General features: G+C 43.4%; 1 protein-coding gene across 1 annotated transcript in view; it reads right to left on the bottom strand.

Annotated features, from left to right (window-relative positions):
• The window catches only part of ARHGAP31 (Rho GTPase activating protein 31), a 96360-nt gene that overhangs the window by 16942 nt on the left and 55593 nt on the right, over positions 1-23825 (bottom strand). Inside the window, exons 2-8 of the mRNA XM_074364073.1 lie at positions 23056-23158; positions 20676-20820; positions 11462-11544; positions 10402-10509; positions 9571-9713; positions 3317-3515; positions 1156-1280 (exon numbers count right to left, since the gene is read on the bottom strand). Of these exons, the coding sequence (XP_074220174.1) occupies positions 1156-1280; positions 3317-3515; positions 9571-9713; positions 10402-10509; positions 11462-11544; positions 20676-20820; positions 23056-23158 (906 nt within the window). The remainder of the gene's footprint in view (positions 1-1155; positions 1281-3316; positions 3516-9570; positions 9714-10401; positions 10510-11461; positions 11545-20675; positions 20821-23055; positions 23159-23825) is intronic.

Below are 23825 nucleotides of genomic sequence, written 5' to 3'. Positions count from 1 at the left end.
CCGGTATCATCTTTTATAGTCCTTTTTTTTCAACTAGGATTCAATCAAGTTTTGCTCATGGCATCTGTACAGTTTACTACTTGCTTTTATAACTATCACCCTCATTTTTTAAAAAATCATGCTTTTAATCTCTAACACTAAAGGTCGTTGTAGAATATTTCTTTGTCTTTCCCTTTCTGACAATATTTAGCTGGATTCATTATATTCCCCATTATACAGTGGTTCCTTCAGTCCCTCCTGCCTCAATTCCTATTTCCTACTCAGATATAATTCCTATAGGGCAGCATCCATGACCCTCGGGGGAAAGGAACAAATCTTTACAGTAGAGTTCAATTAATAAGTGCAGAAGGCATGATGGAAATAGAAAATGACCGTTTGGCAAACACCACAGTAATAACTGTTGCAGGCAAGAACCATTGATGGATGTTAAAATTCATGGATCAAAGTATGATGAGAAAAAGATATTTGCGGTCTGAAAATATCTCCCACAAGATACTTATTAACTGCAAAGGAAAAAATAGTAGCTTTACAGGGACATATCTTGTAAATAGCTTTAACCAAGTGATCAAACTTCACCTCACCTACAATAAAATATGACCTTACGTGCCCCCTGATATGACACACTGAGACAGGCACAGCATTCATAACTTCAATCTACCCCTGAGGAAATATTGGACAATCCCAAAACGAGGTGTATTCTGCAAAATGAATGGCCAAACTCTCCTAAAGTGTCAAGGTCAGAAAGATTGAGGGACTGTCCTAGGTTGGAGCATTAAGGAGGCATGACATCTAAACGTAATGTGGCTTCTTGGACTGGATCCTGGACCAGAAAAAGGACTTTAGTGGAACAATTGGTCAAATGTGAGTAAGGCCTATAAATTATTTAATAGCATTATGTTGATATTAATTTTCTGATTTTGATTATTCTGTTACAGTTATCTAATATGTTTTCATTTGGGGAAGCTATGTGAGGGTATATGGATTCTCTGCAAACTTTTTGTAAATCTAAATTTATTTTTAAAAAACAAAAAGACTCTCTAGTTAATTTATAAGTCTCTCAGGGTTAGTCAGTTTGATGTGATCAAACTGAAGACTTAAGAAACAGAACTGAAAAAATATAGATCTCTTATAAACACAGTTGCTGTTGATTCTTACCTGAGAGCCTCTGTCCTCTCACAAACACACTCCCATTTCTACTCAGCTTTGATTTGGAGTCTGATCCAGAACGTCCCAGGTTAAATATTGACTTCCACTTCTTTGATTTACTGGAGAGCTTTCTTCTAAAAGAGCCAAGCCACAAAGGGGTTATTTTGGTAACCTGCCATTTCAATGGGCCCTTTAAATTGAGAAGGAATGCCCCAATCATGTTCTTAGTTATGAATGGCTCTGACATGTCAGGAAATTGCTCTCTAAAATCCAAGTTGAGCCCAACTCTCACCCTGTCTGGGGATGCCCTTGATGACAGAGCTGGGTTTTCGTGAGTCAGAGTGAAGGACCACTTTCCCCACAGGAAGAGGCAAAGATGTGCTATTAAAGGCAGGGGCTGGTGGGAGACTCAGAGGTCATAGCAACCACAGTTATGGGAATTCTGGTAGTAATTCAGGTAAGCATTTTAAAAGCATTTTCAAAGACAGGCATTTCTTACAGGAATAAACACCAAAGATCATAAACCCCAGTCCCATTATGCTCCCTGCACTGAGGCCACACTGCTGGGACATCCACAGCTGAGGGGGCTGGTGAAAACTTTAGTGGACTGGAAAGGGGATGGATGAGAAAGCCACTTGGAACAGAGCCTGGCCTGGAAGGGCTGTGGGCTGCTGGGGCGTTGTCAGCAGTCATCTCAGAGAAAGGCAGAGGGTAGTCACTGTATCTCTGGCTCTGTCTCTCACTTCCCTGATGCCACCAGGCTGCTCCAGTAAGTGGCAGGGAAAGTTGAATGCCAGACTCAGCCCAGAGCCTGGTGCCACCAGGAGTCACCACAGAGGCCTTGCCACGCTCTGGCTCGCCCAGCCATCAGACTCCATAAAGTTCCAGGATGAACCCAGCACCCTATGGGTTCCACAAAGGGCCTTTTCTCTGCAGGGTTCTCAAAGAACATCCAGATCTCAAGTTCAGCACGTTTTTAATGATCAATCAGAGAGAGATCTGCAGTGCTTAGCGGGCTCTTTTGGATCTCGGCTGGTGTTTTCAAGCACTTGGCCTCGGGATGGATTTTATAGGATGGCATACCATGAGGTATGGCCCACCCCAAGGTATGGCACACCCCAGGTGTTTAAGGCACAGAGAAAGTGCACTTGATGGTCTTTCCAAGGTTCTCTTCCCCCTGACCAAGGGGTGGAAGTCTTATTCCCCAGAAACTTAGGGGGAGGAGCAGTGGGACTTAGTCTCAAGAGAGCACCACCAGTGCTCTCCAGGAAACGGAGGGCTTTCTCAGCAGGTGACTTCCAGGTGCCCCTCCCAGAGCACGCAGTGTGACAGGCGCCCCAAGGTGGCAGCGTTCTCTGCTCCCCAAAAAGGGAAACAGCCACCCCATCGTGGGGAAGACACTGCCAAGAGGTCTGAGGTTTTTATACCTCCTTTCACTGACCAAACAGCCAGGATGACGCTCTCCAATGAAAAGCCTGCCTTTCCGCACCTCCACCTACTGTCAGCCTCAATCACCGCCCCCTTTTTACAGCGGGGCGTGAGGGGGTGGTGGGAGGAGGGCTGTGTGGAGACCAGGGTTACAACAGCAGTGAGCAGGAGAAATGAGGAAAGATATGAATGAAAATGGTGTTTGGTTTGTTTTGGGAGGGGAGGGAGGGCTCTGACCGGCGAGAGAGGAGGAACGGAAGCGGGATGCACGTCCCCAAGTGCCGCGTTCCCACAGCTCTCGGTCCAGAGTGGCGCTCTCTGCCAGCCTGTCCTCCGTTCCTCTCTATGCCTTTTGTAACGTCCCGCGGAGGTGAAGGGTGGGAGGAGGGGGTCAAGTTTTTGTTTTTAGCAAACTTCCTTTTGAAAATTTCAAGCCTATTTTGTCTAAACTAAGGAGTCAGGGATTTATGATTCTTGGCACCTATGAGCCCCACCCCCACCACGGTACAGGAGATTTCTGGTGGGAGGTCAAGGTCTTGATGACTTTGGGGCAGCGAGTGAAGGCGTCGCCGCCGGTGAAAGTCGTGGAGGCAGCTCCCTCCCCTTCTGGAAAGCTTCCTTACACCCCAACCCGGACCACATCCCCAACCCATGCAGCCATCAAAGCCTGGAGACTCTATCACTCCCTCCTCTGTCCCCCTCCACCCAAACATCTCCCAGAAGTTGAAAGAAGTCCACTCACTTGTTGTCCGGTAACTCAAGGACAGTGTGGAAGAGGGTGCCCATGGGAGGGACAATCTCAGGCAGGCTATTCTCCCTCCTTTCCTTCCGAGCCGGATGGTTAGTAGCCAGGCTCCGGGCCTGAGCTTCCTCCAGACTCACCAACTTCATGGGCAGGGAGAGGGCTGGCAAGGTCAGGCTCTTCATGACGGGCCGGTTTTCTGTAACAAGAAGCGAAGCGCTCACAGCTCTCTTGAGAGGCAGCGTGTGCCCCCAGACCAGCCGGATCCCCCATCCACAGCCTCTCCATTCCTGACCTCCTGTCAGGGGCTGTTCTTGGGCATGGTGGGGTCTGGAGCAGAGGCTGCACACGGGGATCTGACAACTCTCCTGGCCAGACCAGCCAGAGGGCACATGGGCTTCAGAAGGTTGCCTACATTTCTTGTACTTTTCAGAGACAGATCATTCATTCATTCATTCATTCATTCACAAAACAAACATATTGAGCACTCACTGTGGGCCAGAGAAACAGCAGTGGATATTTGCCCCCAGAAACTGCCTATGTCTTTGGTCAGCCACAGAAGTAGCCTCACTCAGCTAGGGCAGGGCCGGAGACTGCCCCTCCCACCCCTACCCCCACTGGAGCACACAGGCACCAATTTAAGGTTGGAGCCTCAACTTTCCTGAGATGAGCTAGCCTTATATCTCTTTAGGAAAAGGACATTTTATGGCCTATGCTATTCCCTAAGAGATGAGTGGCTTTCTACTCACTACCCCAGTCATCTTCAAGTGCATGCAAGCTAATCCTTTCCTTCTACGTTTTTTTTTTTTTAAGAATTGAAGTGACAATGACAGATCAGTGGTATCCAAGGTTAGTGCTTTTCTCCAAGTCAATTTTTTTCAACTTGGAACAATGTTGTACCCCTTTCTCCGGCCAGGGACTTTTGGCAATGTCTGGAGACATTTTTCATTGTGACAGGTGTGTGTGAGAATGCGAACTTGCACCTTGTGGTTAGAAGCCAAGGGTGCAGCTGAACATCCTACGATGCACAGAACGGCCCCTTCACAAGAGTTATCCAGCGCTAAATGTCAACAGTGCCAAGGCTGAAAAACCTGATCTAAGTGAAAAAGAAGAGGTTTAAGTTTGCCTCTACTTAGTCTTTTGGCCACCGTGCCAGTTTTCTGTACCTTCAGAAGGTGTGAGGAGACTCAAGAATAACTTGGACCAGTTGAGACTAAAAAATCATTTTTGGTATAGGACTCACCTCATTTTCAGAAAGCACCCTGCTGGCACCATTTCTCTTTGCAGAGCATGACCCTCCCTGAGTGGAGGGAAATAAAACCACTGACGTAGGGCCTTGTAGAAAATGGAGTTGGGATGTAACTCTGGAGTATTTCCAGGGAGGACAGCATGACCAGCATTCAGCAGGACTATCATTAGGTACATCTGTGACCCTAAAGATTTTTTCAGTGAAGTTTCCAACTTTAACTCAGTTTTCCAACTTAATCCAAAGGAGACTAAAAATATTTAAATTTAATTTATTCTTAATATTTGTTCACAGATCCTAGACTATTATTTTAAAAACTTACTATTTACTTAAAAAATTAAATCATTCTGGGAGCAACTGGAACAATGGGAAGAATATAAACTGCAGGGTCAGGAGACCAAGCACCCACCTCTCCCCTGGTTCCAGGCTCCCGTGTCCCAAGGCCTATTCATCCCCTGTGCTTAGATGTTCAACAGGCGTCTCTAGATTTACATCTCCTAACAGAGCTTGTGACTTTTGCTACTTATCTCTGAACTGGTCTCCCCTCCCATCTTCTCCAAGGTGGTAAATGGCTCCATGCATCACCCAGTTGTGTAAGCCAAAACCTGGAGTAGGTATTTTTCATTCAATCCTTTCTCTGATGTACCCTCTCTCCCCTACATCATGCCTAGAAGCAAGTCCTGTAACTCTACCTCCAAAATATATCCTGAATCCAGCCGCTTTCCTCCGTTCCACAGCTAACATGCACAGATGATCCCCAACTTAAACAGTGGTTCAACTTACAATTTTTTGACTTTAGAATGGTGTGAAAGCCATATGCATTCAGTAGAAACTGTACTTTGAATTTTGAATTTTGATCTTTTTTTCTGTATTCAGTACGATACTCCCTCCTGATGCTGGGCAGCTGCTGTAGCCACAGCTCCCAGTCAGCCACACGACTGCAAGGGTCATACACCTGTAACCATTCTGTACCCGTGCAACCAATCTGTTTGTCACTTTCAGTGCAGTATTCAATAAATTACAGGAGCTAATCAACACTTTATTATAAAATAGGCTTTGTGTTAGGTGATTTTGCCCAAATGTAGGCTAATGCAAGTATTCCGAGCACATTTAAGGTAGGCTAGGTTAAGCTATGACATTCAGGAGGGTAGGTATATTCAGTGCATTTTTGATTTATGATATTTTCAATTTACATTGGGTTTATTAGGATGTAACCCCATCATAAGTCGAGGAAGATCAGTAGTCCAGGCCACCATGATTTCCCTCCTGACTTCTGCCATCACTCCTTAATTGGTCTCCTGACTTCCAGCCTTTCAGTCCCCACTCCACACACAGCAACCAGGGTGTTCAGATCCCGCACACCCTGCTCAAACTCCTCCGAGGCTTTTGCACAGCACAGAGAACAAACCAAACTCTTATCATGGCCGACCAGGACCTTCCATCTGCTTTCCCTCTCCTCTTTGCCCACTGACCCAGTGGTCTGCAAAAATATACGGTGAAATTGTTCCAATGTATATTCTCACTATATACATGTCTATATTTGTAAATTATACATATACACCACTGTGCTTGTGTTATCTGTAATAGAAAACATACAAAATCATAGAAATTATAAAGTAGACAATAAAACCAACAGGGGGAAAATTCTAATAGTTTCTTCCAACACCCATACTTGGGTACTTTGGTCTTGGGTGCCCTAGGGTGGGGCAGCCCACACTGGAGACTGGGTTGCTCGAGCCACACTGGCTAACTTTCTGCAACACGATGAGCTCCTCTGCACCTCAGAGCTTCTATACTCCCTGTTCTCCGTGTTTGGAACATTTGCCCCCCTAGATCTTCACATGACTGGTTCCTTTTGTCATTCAGGGTTCAGTTCAAAGATCACTTCCTCAGGTGCTGTGTGTCCACTATGTACAAAAATTACGCCCCCAAGTCACTGACCATCACATTACCCTGCTGTACTTCCTTCATGGCATTTATTGCCTTTGAAGTGATAATGTATTTATTTGTAAACTTATTTATTGTTCATCTTTCCAGCAAGACCATAGCTCTATGCAGAGCAGGGGCTTTATCATTTTAGGCACTGAGGTGTCCCCACTGTCTAGAACAGTGCCTGGCACATAGCAGGTGCTCAGTACATATTTATGTCTTAACAGAAGTTGGGTATATCACAATCTCTCTGGCCTCACTGCTCTCATTTACCAATTAAATGTGTTGGATTCTATGACTTCTAAAATCTTCCCAATTTGAAACAGAACCCTATTTCTAAATCCAAAATTCCAGAGGGTATGACTTATTTCATTTTGTGTAAATATTACCAGACTCAATAAGAACTCATAATAAGAACATTTAAATGAAATGCACTGAATAATAAGTATTGGGGGCAATCAAGAGTTAAAGGCTCAAGAGGAAACTGGATTTCAATATGCAGGACAAAGCCTGATTAAGGCAATGGTCATAAAGAGACAGGCATTTCCAGGTTAAAATTAGAACAGCCTTAACACTAGCAGCCATGGATGGATTTGCTATCTAGGAGAACACTTCCCAAAAGTCATTAATTCTTCACAATGGTTTATTTATTTCTTTTCTTTTCTTTCTTTTTTTTTTTTTTTTTCCTCACAGAGGTAGCACAGGCTGGAAGATTTAGGTTCAATGTTCAGTCCTACCAGTTACCAGCTGTGTGGCTTTGGGCAGTTACTAAGCTTTTCTGGTTCTCTGGTTCTTCACGTATAAAATAAGGTTGATAACAACTTTATGATGGCTGTTGATGGGTCAGTGAGATAATGTAAGTGGAGGACCTGCCAAAGTTCCTCGCACAGAGTAAGTCCCCAGTAAATTATTGGTTGACTCAAAAGGATGAATGAATGCATATTATTTCTCATTTACTTTCAAAAAGGATTTATATTGCTATAATAAAAAATATATCTGTAATGGGAGAGTTAGAGATAAAAGAAACATCAGCCACTCCTAGGGGTTTAGCCAAAAAATTGGAAACATATGTTCATACTAAAACCTGTACATGAATGTTCACAGCAGCATTATTCATAATAACTCAAAAGTAGAAACAAGCCAAATGTCCATCAACTGATGAATGGATAAACAAAATGCAGTGTATCTACACACTAGAAGATTATTCAGCCATAAAAAAATGACATACTGATACATGCAGACATATGCTAAATGAAAAGAGTCAGTCACAAAAGACCACATTATTGTATGATTCCATTTATATGAAATGTGCAGAAGAGGCAAATCCATAGAAGCAGAAACTAGATGAACAGTTGCCAGAGTCTGGAGGAGGGCAAGATGTGCAGTGACTGCTTAATGGGTGTGGGGTTTCTTTTTGGAGTGATGAAAATGTTCTGGAATTAGATAGTGGTGATGGTTGCACAATTCTGTGAATACACTGAGAACCACTGAATTGTATGCTTAAAAATGATAAAAGTGGTGAATTTAATGGTATGTGAATTTTAAGTCAACAGAAAAAAGTTTTTTAAAAAAGGTCATAAACCACATAGGGGACAGGATGGGGTGAGAACAATTATACCAGGAATCGAAATTTGATATTAATTGCAATTGATTACTCTGATGGTTATAACTGATTTTCCCAAGTGTATTAGCTGAACTAGAAAAGAATGCTTTGATCAGCTAATACAAATATTTTGCAGATAAGGTTCCCATACACCACTGGGTCTCCAAGCATGGACCCTGACCAGCAGTACTCCAGACATGCTGAATCAGAAACTCTGGGGATGAGGTCCAGTGATCTGTGTTTTAACAAGGCTTCCAGATTATGTGACATCCGCTAATGTTGTAAGACCACTCTCACACAAGTGGTAATTAGCAGGCTTCTTGGTCAGCTGGATTTTTGACTTTTACAAATTAGGCTTATATGAGTTCAAGCAGCATAAACCAATACCAATTCATTCCTGGGGTTAATTATGTTATTATGAGAACTACAGAACTGAAACATCGTATCTTGCATCTCATTATATCCAATCTGAAATAGCTCTCTTTCTCACAGTAGGGCTACAGGGGGTTTCAATGCTAGCTAGTCTCTGCATACACATGCCCACAAACACACACTCAATGCTGTATGCCTGGTGCCCAGTGCAGGGCAGAATAAAGTAAGCACTCAAGAAATGCTTGCAAGAAGGATAAATATTATATGCTATCACTTGGATCATATATGTGGAATCTAAAAAATAGTACAAATGGACTTATTTACAAAACAGAAACAGATTCACAGACATAGAAAACAAACTTATGGTTACCAAAGGGGAAGTGGGGAGGAAGGATAAATTGGGAGTATGAGATTAACAGATGCACGCTACCATATATAAAATAAACAACAAGGATTCACTGTATAGTACAGGAAACTGTATTCAATAACTTGTAATAACCTATAATGGAAAAGTATCAGAAAAAAAGAACATGGGTATATACATATATATGTATAACCAAATCACTTTGCTGTACACCTGAAACTAACACAGTATTGTAAATCAAATATACTTCAATAAAAAATAAGAAACACTAGGGAAGAGAAGGCATTCTGAATACACATATGAGTATGAATAGGACGCCTCTTAGCTCATTCACTTAAGACTTCTAAAATATCATACTGAAAGTAAAAATGAAATCTAATAGTTAAAGGAAGGAATGTTGCCAGTGCCTCTAGATTATAACTGGAAGAGTTTAAGAACTCCCTAAAATCATTAGAGTTCCAGCTCCCCACATTGCATTCGTGGGATAGGCCGTGTACACAACTGATCAGAAACACGCTACAGCCACATACAAACACAGCACACCTTTGCTGCATGTGTACACATGTGTGCACAATCCCCATACACTGACATGCACTGTAGTCAGCACGTGCACACACACACACACACACACACACACACACAGAGCTGACACTGAGCTAGAACCCAGCCCACGCTGGGCCCTGTGACCAGGCAAGAAAGATGGGTGGGCTGGCAGGGTGTATGCCAGGAGGAGCCATTACCGTCGTTCTCCAGAGACCCCAGAGCACCGTTGTTAAAGATTTGATCCACGTGATTCAGTATGAATTCAATCACCACCTGCTGGACCCGGACTGCAAGGAAGGCTGCATCTCCATTGCAACCAGTGGCTTCAATCTCTTTGGACCTGAACAGTGGAAGAAACACATTCAGTTAATGGGTCTGCCCTACCAACCGAGGCATGACAGGGAGCCAGCCAGCCTTTTGTACAAGCCCCCAACTCCTAAATGTGTACAGTGTGTTAATCTGTAGAATATTTTAACTACTTAAGATCAATTAAAGGAACTCTCCAAAAGCTGTGAAGCCCAACGCACTGAACAAATTGGAAACAGTTACCAGGATTTATATATCGAAAGACAATAAACACTATATTAGCGAATACACAGGAGTTAATTTTTTACTTCATAGGCTCGTCTTCCACCTCCACCCACTTGTTCTAAGGGCAGGTCATCATTTATGAAGTTGCGTGAAGCAGCTGATTCAGGTTGCAGCCAGCTGGGACCCCACCAAAACCAACAAAAGCCAAGGAGCCCCAAAGACCCAGAAAGGCCTTTTAAGGAAACTGTAACATACAAGGCCCCAAACCTTGGCTACATCTTGGTTGTACCCAGAAAATACCTCTGGGCTCCAGAGATTCCAAGGTTAGTGGGCAAAGGCTATTAAAATCACCTTTCTTTCCCAAGTGTTACAAAAAACCACCCAGCCAAAGGTTTGTCTTCAAGGAGCTTCATTGTGGAAGAACCCAGTCTTCATATGAGTTGGGGGCTGCTCTGAGAACCACTGGGGTCGTGAGAAGGTGAGGGTGTGCTGGTTACCTGAGGAGGTTGGGCGCCCACACCAGGGCCAGGTTCCTGGCATGCATGTTGGTCTTGCTGCTGAAGGAGGCGATGTGTGCCAGGTGTCGAATCAGGTATTCCAGGGTCCTGTAACGGGTCATTTTTTTTTTCAAGCAAGTGAGAAACTTCAGAGCCTGTGTGAAGCCTGACATCTGGAGATAATTTCTAAGTTTGAATTTAAGAGATTCTGTGTATTTCTATCTCATGAACTTTGGAGCACTCTCAGGAAGATATCAAGATAGACAGAGGTAGTTTTCTTGGCTGTGGCATGCTGGCTGGGGTGGAGAACAAGGCAGTCTTGTCAGAAGTCAGCGGAGGCCCTTGGAGCACCAGTCAGAGACCGAACCGAGGACTCATCGGACCCGGAACCTAAGGGCTCCTCGTGGCTCCTTGTGCCTCCTTTCACCCAGGGCAGCATCGTCTCCACACTGACTTGAAACTGGCCCCCAGCTCGGCTCTTACTTTAAGTCTTCCAGCTACAGGTACCTTGGTGCTTGTCAATGGATGACATCTATTATTGCTGGTAAGTTCTTTCTAATACCACATCAGAATCTGCCCTCTTGTAAAAGCTGGGCAGGCTTGGGGAATACTGGGAAAGGTTGGTAAGATTAGGGGCTAAATTGTGAGAATGAAATAAAAAGATGGGATGATGTAAGGGATGGTACTGATGAACATCTGGACAGATCAGTCAGTCAAACTGTGTTTAAAAACCATCTTGGGTTCCATTGATTTGATTATGCTATGAACCTGGGTAAGAACCTTCAGTATCCCTGTGAGGCTGGCTTCTGCAATCAGAATGACCTCTTGTGGCACTCTGAGGGGGTGCCCTGGAAGGGACTTGGACACAGGCTGCCCCTTCCCACCAATGTCTCTGGTCAGGCAAGAACTCACTCTAATAAAAGTGACCTGTTCCCCCACCTCAGAATGCCCTGGAAGGACCACTGACCACTGAATCCATTCCCTTTTCTGATGCCTGCCTGCATCTATGGTATTACATCACGTCGAGAGGCTGTGCATTTCTTTTACCAGGGCTTCTTACCTGTAATGGGATGCGGGTAGCTCCTGGATAACATTTTGGATTCGGGCCAGTTGGCCTTCTTCCGGGCAATGCGACACTGCCTCCTATGGACAAGAACAGGAAGCAGCCCATTGAGTGCTTGAGAGGGTGGCCACCCACCTGTCTGCTGCTTTCATTTAGGCTTCTGGTCCTCCAGCCTCCCAGCCTCCCATGCCTAGAGATCATCCTGCCAAGAAGCATGCTTTTCTAATAAAAACAAACCACTAAAATCCCTGACGGTTCAAGATGGGACACGTCTAACAAGCAGGCACATGGGGTCTCTGTCATCAGATGGTTGGTAGGTAACTGATAAGGAAGGTATAGAGTCTTGGGTGTGTCCTGTGTGGCAGAGAGTCACAGAGGCTCACACTGGGAGAGAGAAACAAGAGACTCAGACAGAGTGAGATTGATGAGAGAGTCGCTCCACATTTACTCAGCTGGCTGTCTTTTGGGGTGAAAACAGCCACTCCCCACCTAACCTGAGACTACCCATGGCCTGGCTATCTCCACAGCTGCCTGTCGTAGATGCCAGGAAACAGGGAAGACATGGAGACCTTCTCAGCAGGATAAGAGCTTTGTCCCTGAGACCCGGTGGCCTTGTCCAGACTTGCTCTCTGGTTGCTTCCAGTGTGGGAATTTGGTTCTCCCTCTGCCCAGGCCCACAGGGAGAGGCAGGGCTTCAGTAAAGGCACAGTGATCGCAGGCTTGTCGGGGGTTCCAGCACGATGCAGGTGTCCCTGGGCAGATTCCGCTAAGAATCTGTCCTGCCTGTGCTCAGGCCCCGCCCAGGGCAGTGGCTGAGTGCTCAAGACTGCCAGAATGGGAGCCATACCTAAGTTCAAGGTCAGTGGTAACCACATCTTTCTTTTTTTACTGAAGTATAATTTACATATATTAAAAACGTATGAATCTTCTGCTACAGCTCCCTGAGTCCTTTCAAATGCATATAATTCTGTAACCCCACTCAGATCAAGAGACACTTTCCAAGGGGCTCCTGAGCTCACCTCAATCCACAGACATATGTGACTTACACACTCTTGTATCTCTCCCAATGCTGGAAACTTGCTTTACATTTGTATATACCGAAAAGTTTAATCAGAAAATACATTCTTTAATTTGATGAATGCTGCCTCCTACAATACAACCAAAAAGAAGGTCCTAACTGTGGTCCGATTTTCTTAAATTGTTCAGTCATTAACTGTCACTTCTTGCTTGGGAGTAAAGACTTGAAGTTCAAACTCTCAGTAATGAGAATTTTTAGGCACAGAGGAGTGGAAGGAAATTAACTTTATTGAGTACCTTCTGTTTGCCAGACCCTATTCTAGGCCACACTTGCTGTGTCTGTTCTGTTCTCACTTGGAGGAGAACTTCAAGACGCTGTCCCAGCCTGGCCCTCCCACCGCCCTGTGCTTCCTCCATCTTTTCCCACAGCACTCATCACCATTACTGATACTACATAGTGTCCTTGTTCATGAGGCTTATTGCTTATTGTCTGTCTTCCTTGCTAGACGGAAGCTCTGTAGGTGCAGGGATGTGCGGGGTCCCAGTGCCCAGAACTGCGCCCTCTACCCAGTAGGTGCTGCCCGGAGGTCTGCTGGATGACTGCACATTTCCTCCCCCATTTCCCTAAGTGGGACATCATGCCAAGGCTTTGTCCACCAAGTTGGTTTTGCTCTTCTTTTACTTTTTCATTTAATTGAAGTAAAACATTCACAGAAGCAAACCATTTTCAAAGGTGATCAAAAATCTCTTTGGGAAAGCGAGATTTCACTTCCTAAGCAGAAGTGGGGAGAGATTCAGGGCTGGGAGGGTCACAGTCACAGGCGTCTCAGTCTTCTGGTGGGTTTGGCAGCCTGAGAATAGAGCCTACATGAGCAAGCTGTCTGCTGCAAGCCTCGCCTTTTGAAATGTGCACGATGTGGAGGGTGAGGACAAGAATGGGAACTGGGATAAGTACCCTGACACCGCTGCTCTCTTCCTGGGAGCTGTCATTTAGAAAACAGATTTGGGGGAGGACCCTGACTCCCAAGACAGGGAGAACCTCATAGGGCGAGTGAAGGGAGAGAGCTCCAGAGGAAGGAGAGGCAGAAGAACGCAGCGCGGATCCTCCCACATTCTGTCCTGAGAAAGGGGAGGGGAGGGAGGCCTCTCTCCCTCTCCCTGCAAACCTACGATGAGCTTTGCAAAGCTTTGCACACACATCCCGCCCCTTGCCTCCCTCTCTTCCCCCTGACTTTCTAAAAATGTGACTGGGGAATAAAGGTGTAGGTCAATTTAACAGCCCTCATGGAAAGTTCCTTTAATATTTTAGGAAGCTGTTGGTCATTTTTGTTCTGAGAGCTGGGCGGGCTCACCCCTGATGCCTGCAGGTCCCATTTGGGACTGATGTTTATATCATTATTCACAGCCTCTCCCCATCGCACCCAATCCTACTCAAAAGATCCCTACATCCTGGTTTTTCTCCTGAGGGATCCAGTCACTGCAAACCTATGTTTAGCTCTCTTTATGTTCCCCCATTAGGATGGGAGGGGAGTTGAAAATTTGCCCATCCCCATTTTTTTTCCTGAAAGAGAATTTCACTCAACATTAGCCAAGCCAATCTTGTTAATGGCTAAACCTTAAACGATACAGGTTGAATCTGTGACAATTGGTTCTCTTCCAATCAGTACCAATAAGACCAGCTCCTTGCCCTTTGAGGACTCTTGTCAAGGCCGGACTCTTGTCCCCCTGGCAGGGCCCCGGCTCTTGTTTCATCCATTTACCAAGCTGTTTACCAAGTCCTGCCGCCTGGGCAGCCCCTTCACCAGGGTGGACAAACAACCCGTGGCTCTCTCTTTCACCACACCCCAGATGCAACTCAGTTTTTGCCCTTTCTTTTGTATTAATTATGTTTAAATTATTATAAATCCTCTTTTAGTATTTTTAATCATTTTAATTTAGTAGATTAAAAAATAACTCATGCACATGATTTTAAAAATGCAAAGCATTCAAAGGAATTCACAGAAGAAAGTTAGTCTTCCCTCCAACTGCAGACCCTCCGTCTCCAGAGACAACCACTGTTGTCTTCCAGACAGTCGTTGTACCTCCCTGGCTTTGTCACACCTGGTGTGGCAAGCATGACCATGTGACCTGGCCCATCTGCAAACTCCCGGTCTCCCATTATCTCCTTGCCTGCTCCCTGTGGGCCACGCTGGCCTCCAGATATTCTCTCAAGCAAGCTTGGCATGTCCTCGACTGGGGCCTTTGCACCTGCTGTTTCTTCTTGGTGCCCTCTCCTACCAGATGCCTGCACACTTTGTTCTCTCCTCCATCCTTGCCTCTGTTCAAATATCACTTCATGGAGAGACCTCTGATCATCTCCCCAAAACAGCAGCTCCGTCATTCTCTGCCCTGAGCCTGCATTAGTTTTCTTCAGAGTGTTTATCAACAGCTGGCATTACAGAGCTATGCTTTAAATTGGTTTATCATCTGTTTCCTTCACTAAAATATAAGTTTCACGAGAGCAAGGATTTTATCTGTTCTCCTTACTATTAAATCCCTAGCATCTGGAACTGTGCCAGCCTGGTATACAGAGTAGGTACTCGAAAAATGTCTGTTGAATGAAATGAGTAAGTAAATGACCCTGTGTTTTGCTTTGTGTTTGAAAATGTCAAGCCGCAATAAGATATATTTCTTGTTGATTGAGATTGGCAAACAATTTAACAAATTGAAAACGTCCAGTGTTGGCAAGGCTCAGGAAAAAGAGTTTTCTTGTCTCTCTGGAGAACAATTTGGCAACACGTGACAAAACTTTAAATAAGAATTTTTTACTCAGTAAATCCACTTCTATGATTTCTTTTTCCCCCAAAGGATATAAATAGACAAAAATATACAAATATATGTTCAAAATATCTTTACCGTTATTTATAAGAGCAAAGTTTTAAGAAACAAGTCTAAATGTCCATCAATAGGAAACTGGTTTAAGAAATCATCATATATGTGAGAAAATAATCTGCAAAAATAATGTCTCTCTATATTTGTCACCATGGAAAGATGGTCACATTGTTGAATTAACACTGTTTCAAAACAGCAATACATACATTGAGGAGCAAAAATGAGGAGAAAGGGAGAGAGAATTTGAGGAAGAAGTCTAGGGGTAAGAGGATGAGACAGAAAAAGACAGACAAACAGAACTGTAAGGATGCCTCCTGAAATATTAAGAACAAATATGCCTAGGGTGTGAGATTTCAGGTGATTTATATTTGCTCCTTTACACTTTCTAGATTGATTTAATTTTTGCAATAAAAATGTATTTTGACTTAGAAAAACAAAACACAACAAAAACACTATGCAGAGTAAAAGAATAAAGGAAATACACACACGTTAATTATGGTTGTCTTTGGTTTTTTAGAATAGGAACCAAGGGTTCCTCTCTATTTTCCTCCATTTTCCAAGTTGTCTTTTATTGAGTATGGTTACTTTTAAAATGAGGAAATACTCACATCTAATGATAATGATGGTAATCCGACAGACTCACAAGGCCCACAGCCTTTCCTCCTGGTTCCTGGGAAAGACTCCTCTGTGGTTTGAGGGTCAGAGGCTGCCATTATTCATAACGTACCTACTCAGAGTGGAGGCTCATTTGCCCTGCACCTTAGATCTCAAGGTCCCCTTAGATCTCTTAAGAGTCCCCTAACCACTGACACGTCCACATCAGCTGGTTTATGTTGGCTTCTTTAGTGGTCAACATTTATGCCCACATTTTTTGCACCTTTTGGCCTAATTTTTTTTCATTAAAAGACTAATGTACTTTTAGTGGATAAAAATTTAAAAGTTAAAGTATAAAGAAGGAGAGAAAACAGGGAGAAGCAAGATGGCGGAGTAGAAGGACACTTGTAGCTCACCCTCTCCCACAAATACACCAAAACTGACATCTACAGACCCACTCAGCCAACCAGAGCACCTGCTGAACTCCGATAGAACACTGCCCTCTTTGAAAGACAAAGACGCCAAAAATCTGGTAGGAGAAAAGGAAAAAAGAAGAAGAAAAAGCAAAACAGTGCGGGACCAGTCCCATGGGGAGGGAGCAGCAAAGGAGGACTGGCGCTTGTTCGCTGGGGCTCCCCTCTCCAACGGAAAGGCCAGCGTGATGGAGGGGGAGCCTCCGAGGCTCAGATCTGCCCCAAGCACCCCTTGACTGACAGAACTGAGTTAAACGGGCACAAAGGGTCCCCACGACACCCAGCCTGAGACGTGAGCTGGCAGCTGGGGCCGGGACAGGCTGCCCGAGCTGGGCAGAGAACTAGGGTGGCTGCACTGAGGCAGCCCCAGGGGACTGCAGGGGGCTGCACACTGTGGCTGGGAGGGGATACAGAGCAGAACAACCTCGGTCCCCCATAAATTGTGAAAAAAGCAAAGCAACACAGCTGGTGTGCCCTGGGGGGGCACCGTAGCCTTTGTTTCCTCAGACCTGCGACACCATTACTGGCGCTTCTCAGAGTGAGAAGAGAGGTGGGGGCGCAGCCACAGCTGCCATCTCCTTCTGTGCGCAGTACCCAGGCAGGGGTGGGGCCGAGGCCTGAATCCACACCCGGGGGGCTCCACAACCTCCTAGGCAGGACTGAGACTTGTTTACAGCCCGAGGCAGACAGAATCTTTCTGCCCTGGCACCTCAGAGAACTTGTGCCGCCAAGACAAATAAGGAACTGAGATTTGGCACCGAGCAGGGGCAGGGCCGTTCCGCGGTCTTCCCTGAGCCCACCTTCGGAGCGCCAACCCAAGGCGGAGCGGGCAGCTGCACAGAGCAGCTGAGCAACAAGCGCCAGGAGAGGGTGGGCGGCCACCCACCTTCCTGGCAGAAATGCAGCATCTGATCACGGTGCTGGGAGGAGGCGCGATCCGCCCTCCTGCCTCTCCCGAGTGCAGCATCTGACTGCGGCATCCGGAGGGGGAGTGACCCGCCCGCCCACGAGGTAAGAGCTCAGCACCTGACCCAGTGTTGGAAGGAGGCGTGATCTACTAGCCAACAGCCACTGGGAGCAGCACAGAAGAGGGCCCCAACAGAGGGCCTCTGGAAACAGCAAGCTGAGTTCGCAAAACAGGGCAAAGACACAAAGACCTCTTGATAAAATCATTAAGAGCACACCATCTCCAGGAGAACCAGATAACTGATACTCCTTAAGCCACAATGCCAGAGAGATATGAGCAATATGAAGAAGCAGAGGAACCACTCTCAATTAAAAGATCAAGAGAAATCCCCTGAAAGTACGATCAAGGAAATAGACATTGATGGTCTACTAGATCAAGATTTCAAAAAAGGAGTGATCAAAGTACTGAAGGAGCTAAAAGAAATAGTGTTTAGAGATATAAAATGTCAAAAATGAAATAGAAGTTATAAGGAAGAACCAAGTAGAATTAGTCAATTCATTTGCTGAGATGAGAGCTGACCTAAAGGCTGTACAAAGCAGGCTAGATAATGCAGAGGAATGAATAGGTGACCTAGAAGACAGGACAACAGAAAGCACCCAATCAGAACAGCTGAGAGAAAAACAAATAAAAACAATGAAAACAACATAAGGGACCTATGTGATAATATAAAGCGTGCCAATCTACGCATAATAGGGGCTCCAGAAGGAGAAGAAAGAACAAAGGGGATTGAAAAGGTATTTGAAGAAATCATGACTGAAAACTTCCCAAACCTAAAGAAGGAATCAGATATTCAAGTACAGGAGGCTCAGAGGGCCCCAAACAGGAAGAACCCAAACAGACCCACACCAAGACATATCATAATCAAGATGGCCATAGTCAAGGATAAACAAATGATCCTAAAGGCAGCAAGAGAAAAACAAAGAGCGAATTACAAGGGAACCCCCATAAGGCTTTCAGCTGATTTCTCTACATGAACACTACAGGCCAGAAGGGAGTGGCAAGATATATTCAAAGTCCTGAATGAAAAAAAGATGCAGCCTGGGATACTCTATCCAGCAAGGGTATCCTTTAGAATAGAAGGAGAGAAAAAGAACTTCACAGACAAGCAGAAACTAAAAGAGTTTAGCAACACTAAACCCATGCTAAAAGAAATATTGACAGGTCTACTCTAAATAGAGAAGAAGCAGGATGCTACAAAAATGAGAAACTCATAACTGGAAAGGAGATAACTGCCATGAATTACAAAAAGAATAAACACAAAATTGTAGAAGAAGACATCTAAATCATTAAGAGTGGGAGAGGGAAGCAAGGAAAGCCACTGTGGAAAACAGTATGGGAGATTCCTCAAAAGACTAGGAATAGACTTACCATATGACCCAGGAATCCCGCTCCTGGGCATATATCCAGAAGGAACCCTACTTCAAAATGATACCTGCACCCGAATGTTCATAGGAGCACTATTTACAATAGCCAAGACATGGAAACAGCCTAAATGTCCATCAACAGATGACTGAATAAAGAAGAGGTGGTATATTTATACAGTGGAATACTATTCAGCCACAAAAACCGAAAACATAATGCCATTTGCAGCAACATGGATGTTCCTGGAGAATGTCATTCTAAGTGAAGTAAACCAGAAAGAGAAAGAAAAATACCGTATGAGATCGCTTATATGAGGAATCTAAAAAAAAAAAAAAAAAACCAAACATAAATACAAAACAGAAACAGACTCATAGATATAGAATACAAACCTGTGATTGCCAAGGGGGTGGGGGGTGGGAAGGGATAGACTGGGATTTTAATATGCAGAATAGAGAGACAAGATTATACTGTATAGTGCAGGGAAATATATACAAGATCTTGTGGTAGCTCATAGCGAAAAAAAAATGTCACAATGAATATATGTATGTTCATGTATAACTGAAAAATTGTGCTCTACACTGGAATTTGACATAATATTGTAAAATGACTATTACTCAATAAAAAAATGTAAAAAAAAAAGGAGAAAACTATCATTCCATCATTGAAATAAGTGGCTATTAATCTTTTGAACATTTTTCTTTTTTACTCATGTCTCAATATACAGTTATGTATCTGCTTTTTCCGATTATCACTATGAGTATTTTCCTGTATCACTGAAAACTCCTAAATATATTTTAATCGTCCTAGCCCAGTTTTTAAAAAGTATTCATATATTCCTCTATAATATCAAATTGAAGAACATTTCTTTGCTTAAAATAGGTTTATTATTGGAGCCACGAGAAAGATTCCGTCCCATGGTTAGAGCCTAGATCTGGACCTTATCAATAATTGCAATTCCTTCATAATCTTAATTTCAAACATCTTCTCTGACCACCCTACTCCAACAGTCTACTGACCTCACTGGGATGAATAATCCACCGATCTGCTTTTTCAGTGCTTCTCACCTGAATTATGCCCTCATTTCCTTTCTTATCCAGACAGAATTGTGTGGTCAGTTATTTCAGTCACTCCCTTACACACACTCTCATCTCTCTCCCACTCTCTTCCAGCTGAGCCTCAACCTTGGTTAAACCCAACTCCTCACCTACTTTGCACCTCCCCTGCAGCCAGATGTTCAAGCTCTGCCTTTAATGCTATCTCTACAGACGTGCTGTGGGCATTAATTCTCCTTTCTGCTTCTTCTCTGGGTGCCCTATTTGGTGGCCATGCTGCTGCTGCTTAGGTGCTCTGCTGTCGCCCACCCGTCCTCCACCAGCCAGACTCACTGGCCTATCCTGCACTCCCTCTTGGCTGCTTTTCCCAGATGATTCGTTTCTCTTCCCAGCTTTCTAACCTCTGTCTTGACTTCTGTTTGTTCTCTCTCCCTTCTCTACCCACCCGCCTCTCTGCCCAACTCCCCCGACCCCCAAACCATGGGAGGAATAGCCTGATAAAAATGAATGAGCCATGAGAGTAGCATCTGGAGCCTCAGGCTCCTGTCCTGCTTGGGGACAGTGTGACCTTGGGCCAGTCATTTCATTCTCTGGTTCTTAGTTTCCTCCCCATATAATGATGCACATTTGGTTAAATAAATATGGAGATGAGTTAACGCAGTTCTTAAAACAAACATGATTCTGAAAGTTCAAGAAAGGAAAAATTTCGCCAACAGTCCCGCTACCCTGATTTCCTCACTATACCATCCTGCTTCCATCACTAAGATAATGTTAACCATCTGGTGAGTATTATTATTGTTATTTTAGTGCTGAAACTTTCCTTGACCCATCCATGCTTCCCACCCAGTAACCATGGTGGAAATCCAAACACTCACCGTGAATTTCTCATAGAGCTCATAAGTCAGGAGGGGATTGGGGAGCTCCCTAAAGTAGAGCTTGCAGAGGGAGCCCACACAGTGGATGTCCTGGAGGTACACTTCCCTTGTCAGATCTGGACATTGATCTGAGCCAAACTCTTGCCTGAAACAACACAGACAGAGACATAGCAATCCCAGGAACATGTGTTCCATGTCAGCAGCTACTTGGCTGCTTAGGGGGTCAAAAGACCCTAAACTGCTGATCTGACCATAATTTTGACCTTGATTCAAAAAGACCTTCTCGCACAAGCACAAGGAAGCTACAGGAAGATTTCCACTTCAGGTCTGGATCATCCTTCCAGAAGCTGCTGGAATTAGCAAGCCAGAATCCCATTTACAAGTGGATTTCTCATGGCGTGTCTGTAGTCTCAATTACAAACAGTGGGGATACATGTAAACAATTTGCCAAAAACCCTGTTGAGATTTCAGTTTTTCCAAAATATTGTTCTAAATGAACTTCTCTTTCTTGGAGGAGAGACCAAAACCAGGGTGAGTCAGATTGTTATCATTCATGTCCACATATTCATGTCAGCCAACTTGTTTTATCTGGAGACTGAAAGCCAGGGTTTGAGAACTTGAATCAACTTTCTCTTTGATGCTGAATGGAAACTTCTAGGATGCCTCATAGTGACTCCCACAGGACAGATGAGCTTATAAATATCTTCTTAAACAATCTATAGACGGGTGTTTGGAAACATTGTCAGATTCCAGGCCTTGTTTCTAATTTTTAAAAATTTCCTAACAAGGTTACGTGAATATACTGCTTCAAATTATATATACTTACTAGTTAAAAATCTATTTAAAAGATGATAAACCTAAGCTTTAATACAGAAGTGAAGTTAGGTTTCTTGAGAGTATTCACTTGGTCAAACAAGTAGTGACAAAGTCAAGCAGACTCAAGCCAGCATCTCCAACAGCTCACTTCCCGTTCACCAGTAGTCTGGTTCTGCCCCTTTAATAAAGGGAAGGGAAATCCCTTATGCTGTCAGAACCTGAAAGGAACTGAGTGAGGCCTTGAAAAGAAAACCATGCAATGGCCTCATAAATTCATAGGCATGTGTTTTTTACGAGGGCAGAACAAAAACAAAAATTTCCCTTGTCAAGGCTAAGGTCAATCCTTAAATGAAAAAGAATTGGCCCCTGTCCAAGTGTCCTTCCCTGATACCAACTGCTGGGTAGTATATTCTAGAGCTAAGAGCAAACCACTAAAAATACTTGCTGCTGAAACTCTGAAAAATGTCACATGAGTACATTAGTGAAATTATATAAGCATATAGATTTGTTAAAATCTATGGCTGCAATAAATCAACTACTTTTTAACAGCTCTTACTTCTCCAGAAGTAAAAAGGATGCTTTATTCCTTTGGTATAGTTTTATTACAGTGGAGATTTGAGGGGGAGGGGCAGAAAACCAAATAGGAGGAAGAAAATAAAAATGAATTGCACAATGTATTACATTTTATATACTAATTTTGTGACAAGAATGTTTTATTATTTTAAAAGTCTACATTTATAGCTAAAGAACATATAGTAAATATATAAAAATAACACAATAAAGTATGTTCTTTTGATATTAAAGAACAATATTCAAAATAATAAATCTATTGTTTTAGTCATAGAATATATTATATATAACCTATATACGCTGTACATAAGCTATATAGATTTATGTATACTCTATTTTATATATATAATGCATATAAAATATACACACACATATCTGTGTTTTATATGAAGATTATTGTCCTCTTAATTCAATGAGATAGAAATTTATTCAAAAAAAATTCTAGGATACATTTCAGAATTGTTTAGGATAAATCCATAGGATTGGAAATAGTTTCTCCATCAGTAATTTTTAAAATACATGTATCAGTTAGAGAAATGCACAAGACTTCTGACCTCTCGACCAGATGAAATATCAGATGTTGAGTGTGTACCAACAGAAAAATTCACATCAATCTCTAAGTTCTGAAAACCACAGAACAGGGATCTGAGCTTTGGGTTGGTAAGTGGGTAATAATAAATCATTTTTCCCCAACTTGTAATTTAAATCGTTTGAGTTCAATTGAATCTACCTAAGAAGGATAAATCTGGTACAAGACAAAGAAACAGAATAAAAGCCCTCAGGAGCTTTTGTTGGAAAGAATTACATCAGACTGGAGAGCTTCCTGATTGGATTAAGAACAGTCAGGCATCTGAAAACATCAGCACTTGATCTTCTGTCCTGCCAAACTTCCCTCAATCCCTTCAGTGTTTAATACCCCCTACACCTGCAGATAGAGGTATGGACAGAGGAAAGATCATGGAAAAATTCTTCAGGGGGCTATTCTTTGACTTACCTTAGCCGCTGTATGTTTGAGGTGACTCCTGAAAGCCGATAAATTCCATCCACAATGCCGTGAGTCTCTATAAATTCTGCACAGCTCTTCAATACATATGGAACTATGCAAAAGAAAAGAAAAAACAGCAAAGTATTAGACATAAGTCTGACTGTCTTTTAAAGATAGGCTTTTAAAAATCCAGGTAACTTCAAAAGAGAAATGAGTATAGAATGCATATGAGTTACAAGTGGAAACAATTACTTATAAATGGTAGATGATGTTCTTCGGTATTTAAAAAAAACATAGGGTTTTGTTAAAGTTTGGAAAACTCATGTGTTTTAAGAGTTAGTTTTTTTTTTTCTTAAAGAATTTGAAAAATATGCAAACACTTAGATTTTGAAACCAGCGGTGACCTTGGAAATCCCACAACCCAACCTCTTCATTTCACTGGTTCTCCCAGTGTGGTCTCCTGACTGGCAGCAGCAGCATCTCCTGGGAACTTGATGGGAATGCAAACACCAGGCCTCACTCCAGACCCACTGAGTCAGAGATCCTGGAGGTTGGGGCTCAGCCATCTGTGTTTTAAAAAGCCTTCCTGTGACTGTTGAATGATAAAATTAGAGAACCGTTGCCTATTCTAGCCATGAAGAAACCAAGGGGCAGGTAAATCTACTTCTCTCACTCAAGAGTACTGGTTGCTTATGAAAAGTAATTAACACATGGAAAAATGCTTATTATATAGGTAGGTAAAAGAAAAACAAGGCACAAAATCAAATATACATTGTGAA

This window comes from Camelus bactrianus, chromosome 1 (assembly GCF_048773025.1).
Source record: "Camelus bactrianus isolate YW-2024 breed Bactrian camel chromosome 1, ASM4877302v1, whole genome shotgun sequence".
Lineage (NCBI taxonomy): Eukaryota > Metazoa > Chordata > Mammalia > Artiodactyla > Camelidae > Camelus > Camelus bactrianus.
This window is presented reverse-complemented; position numbering and strand designations above follow the sequence as displayed.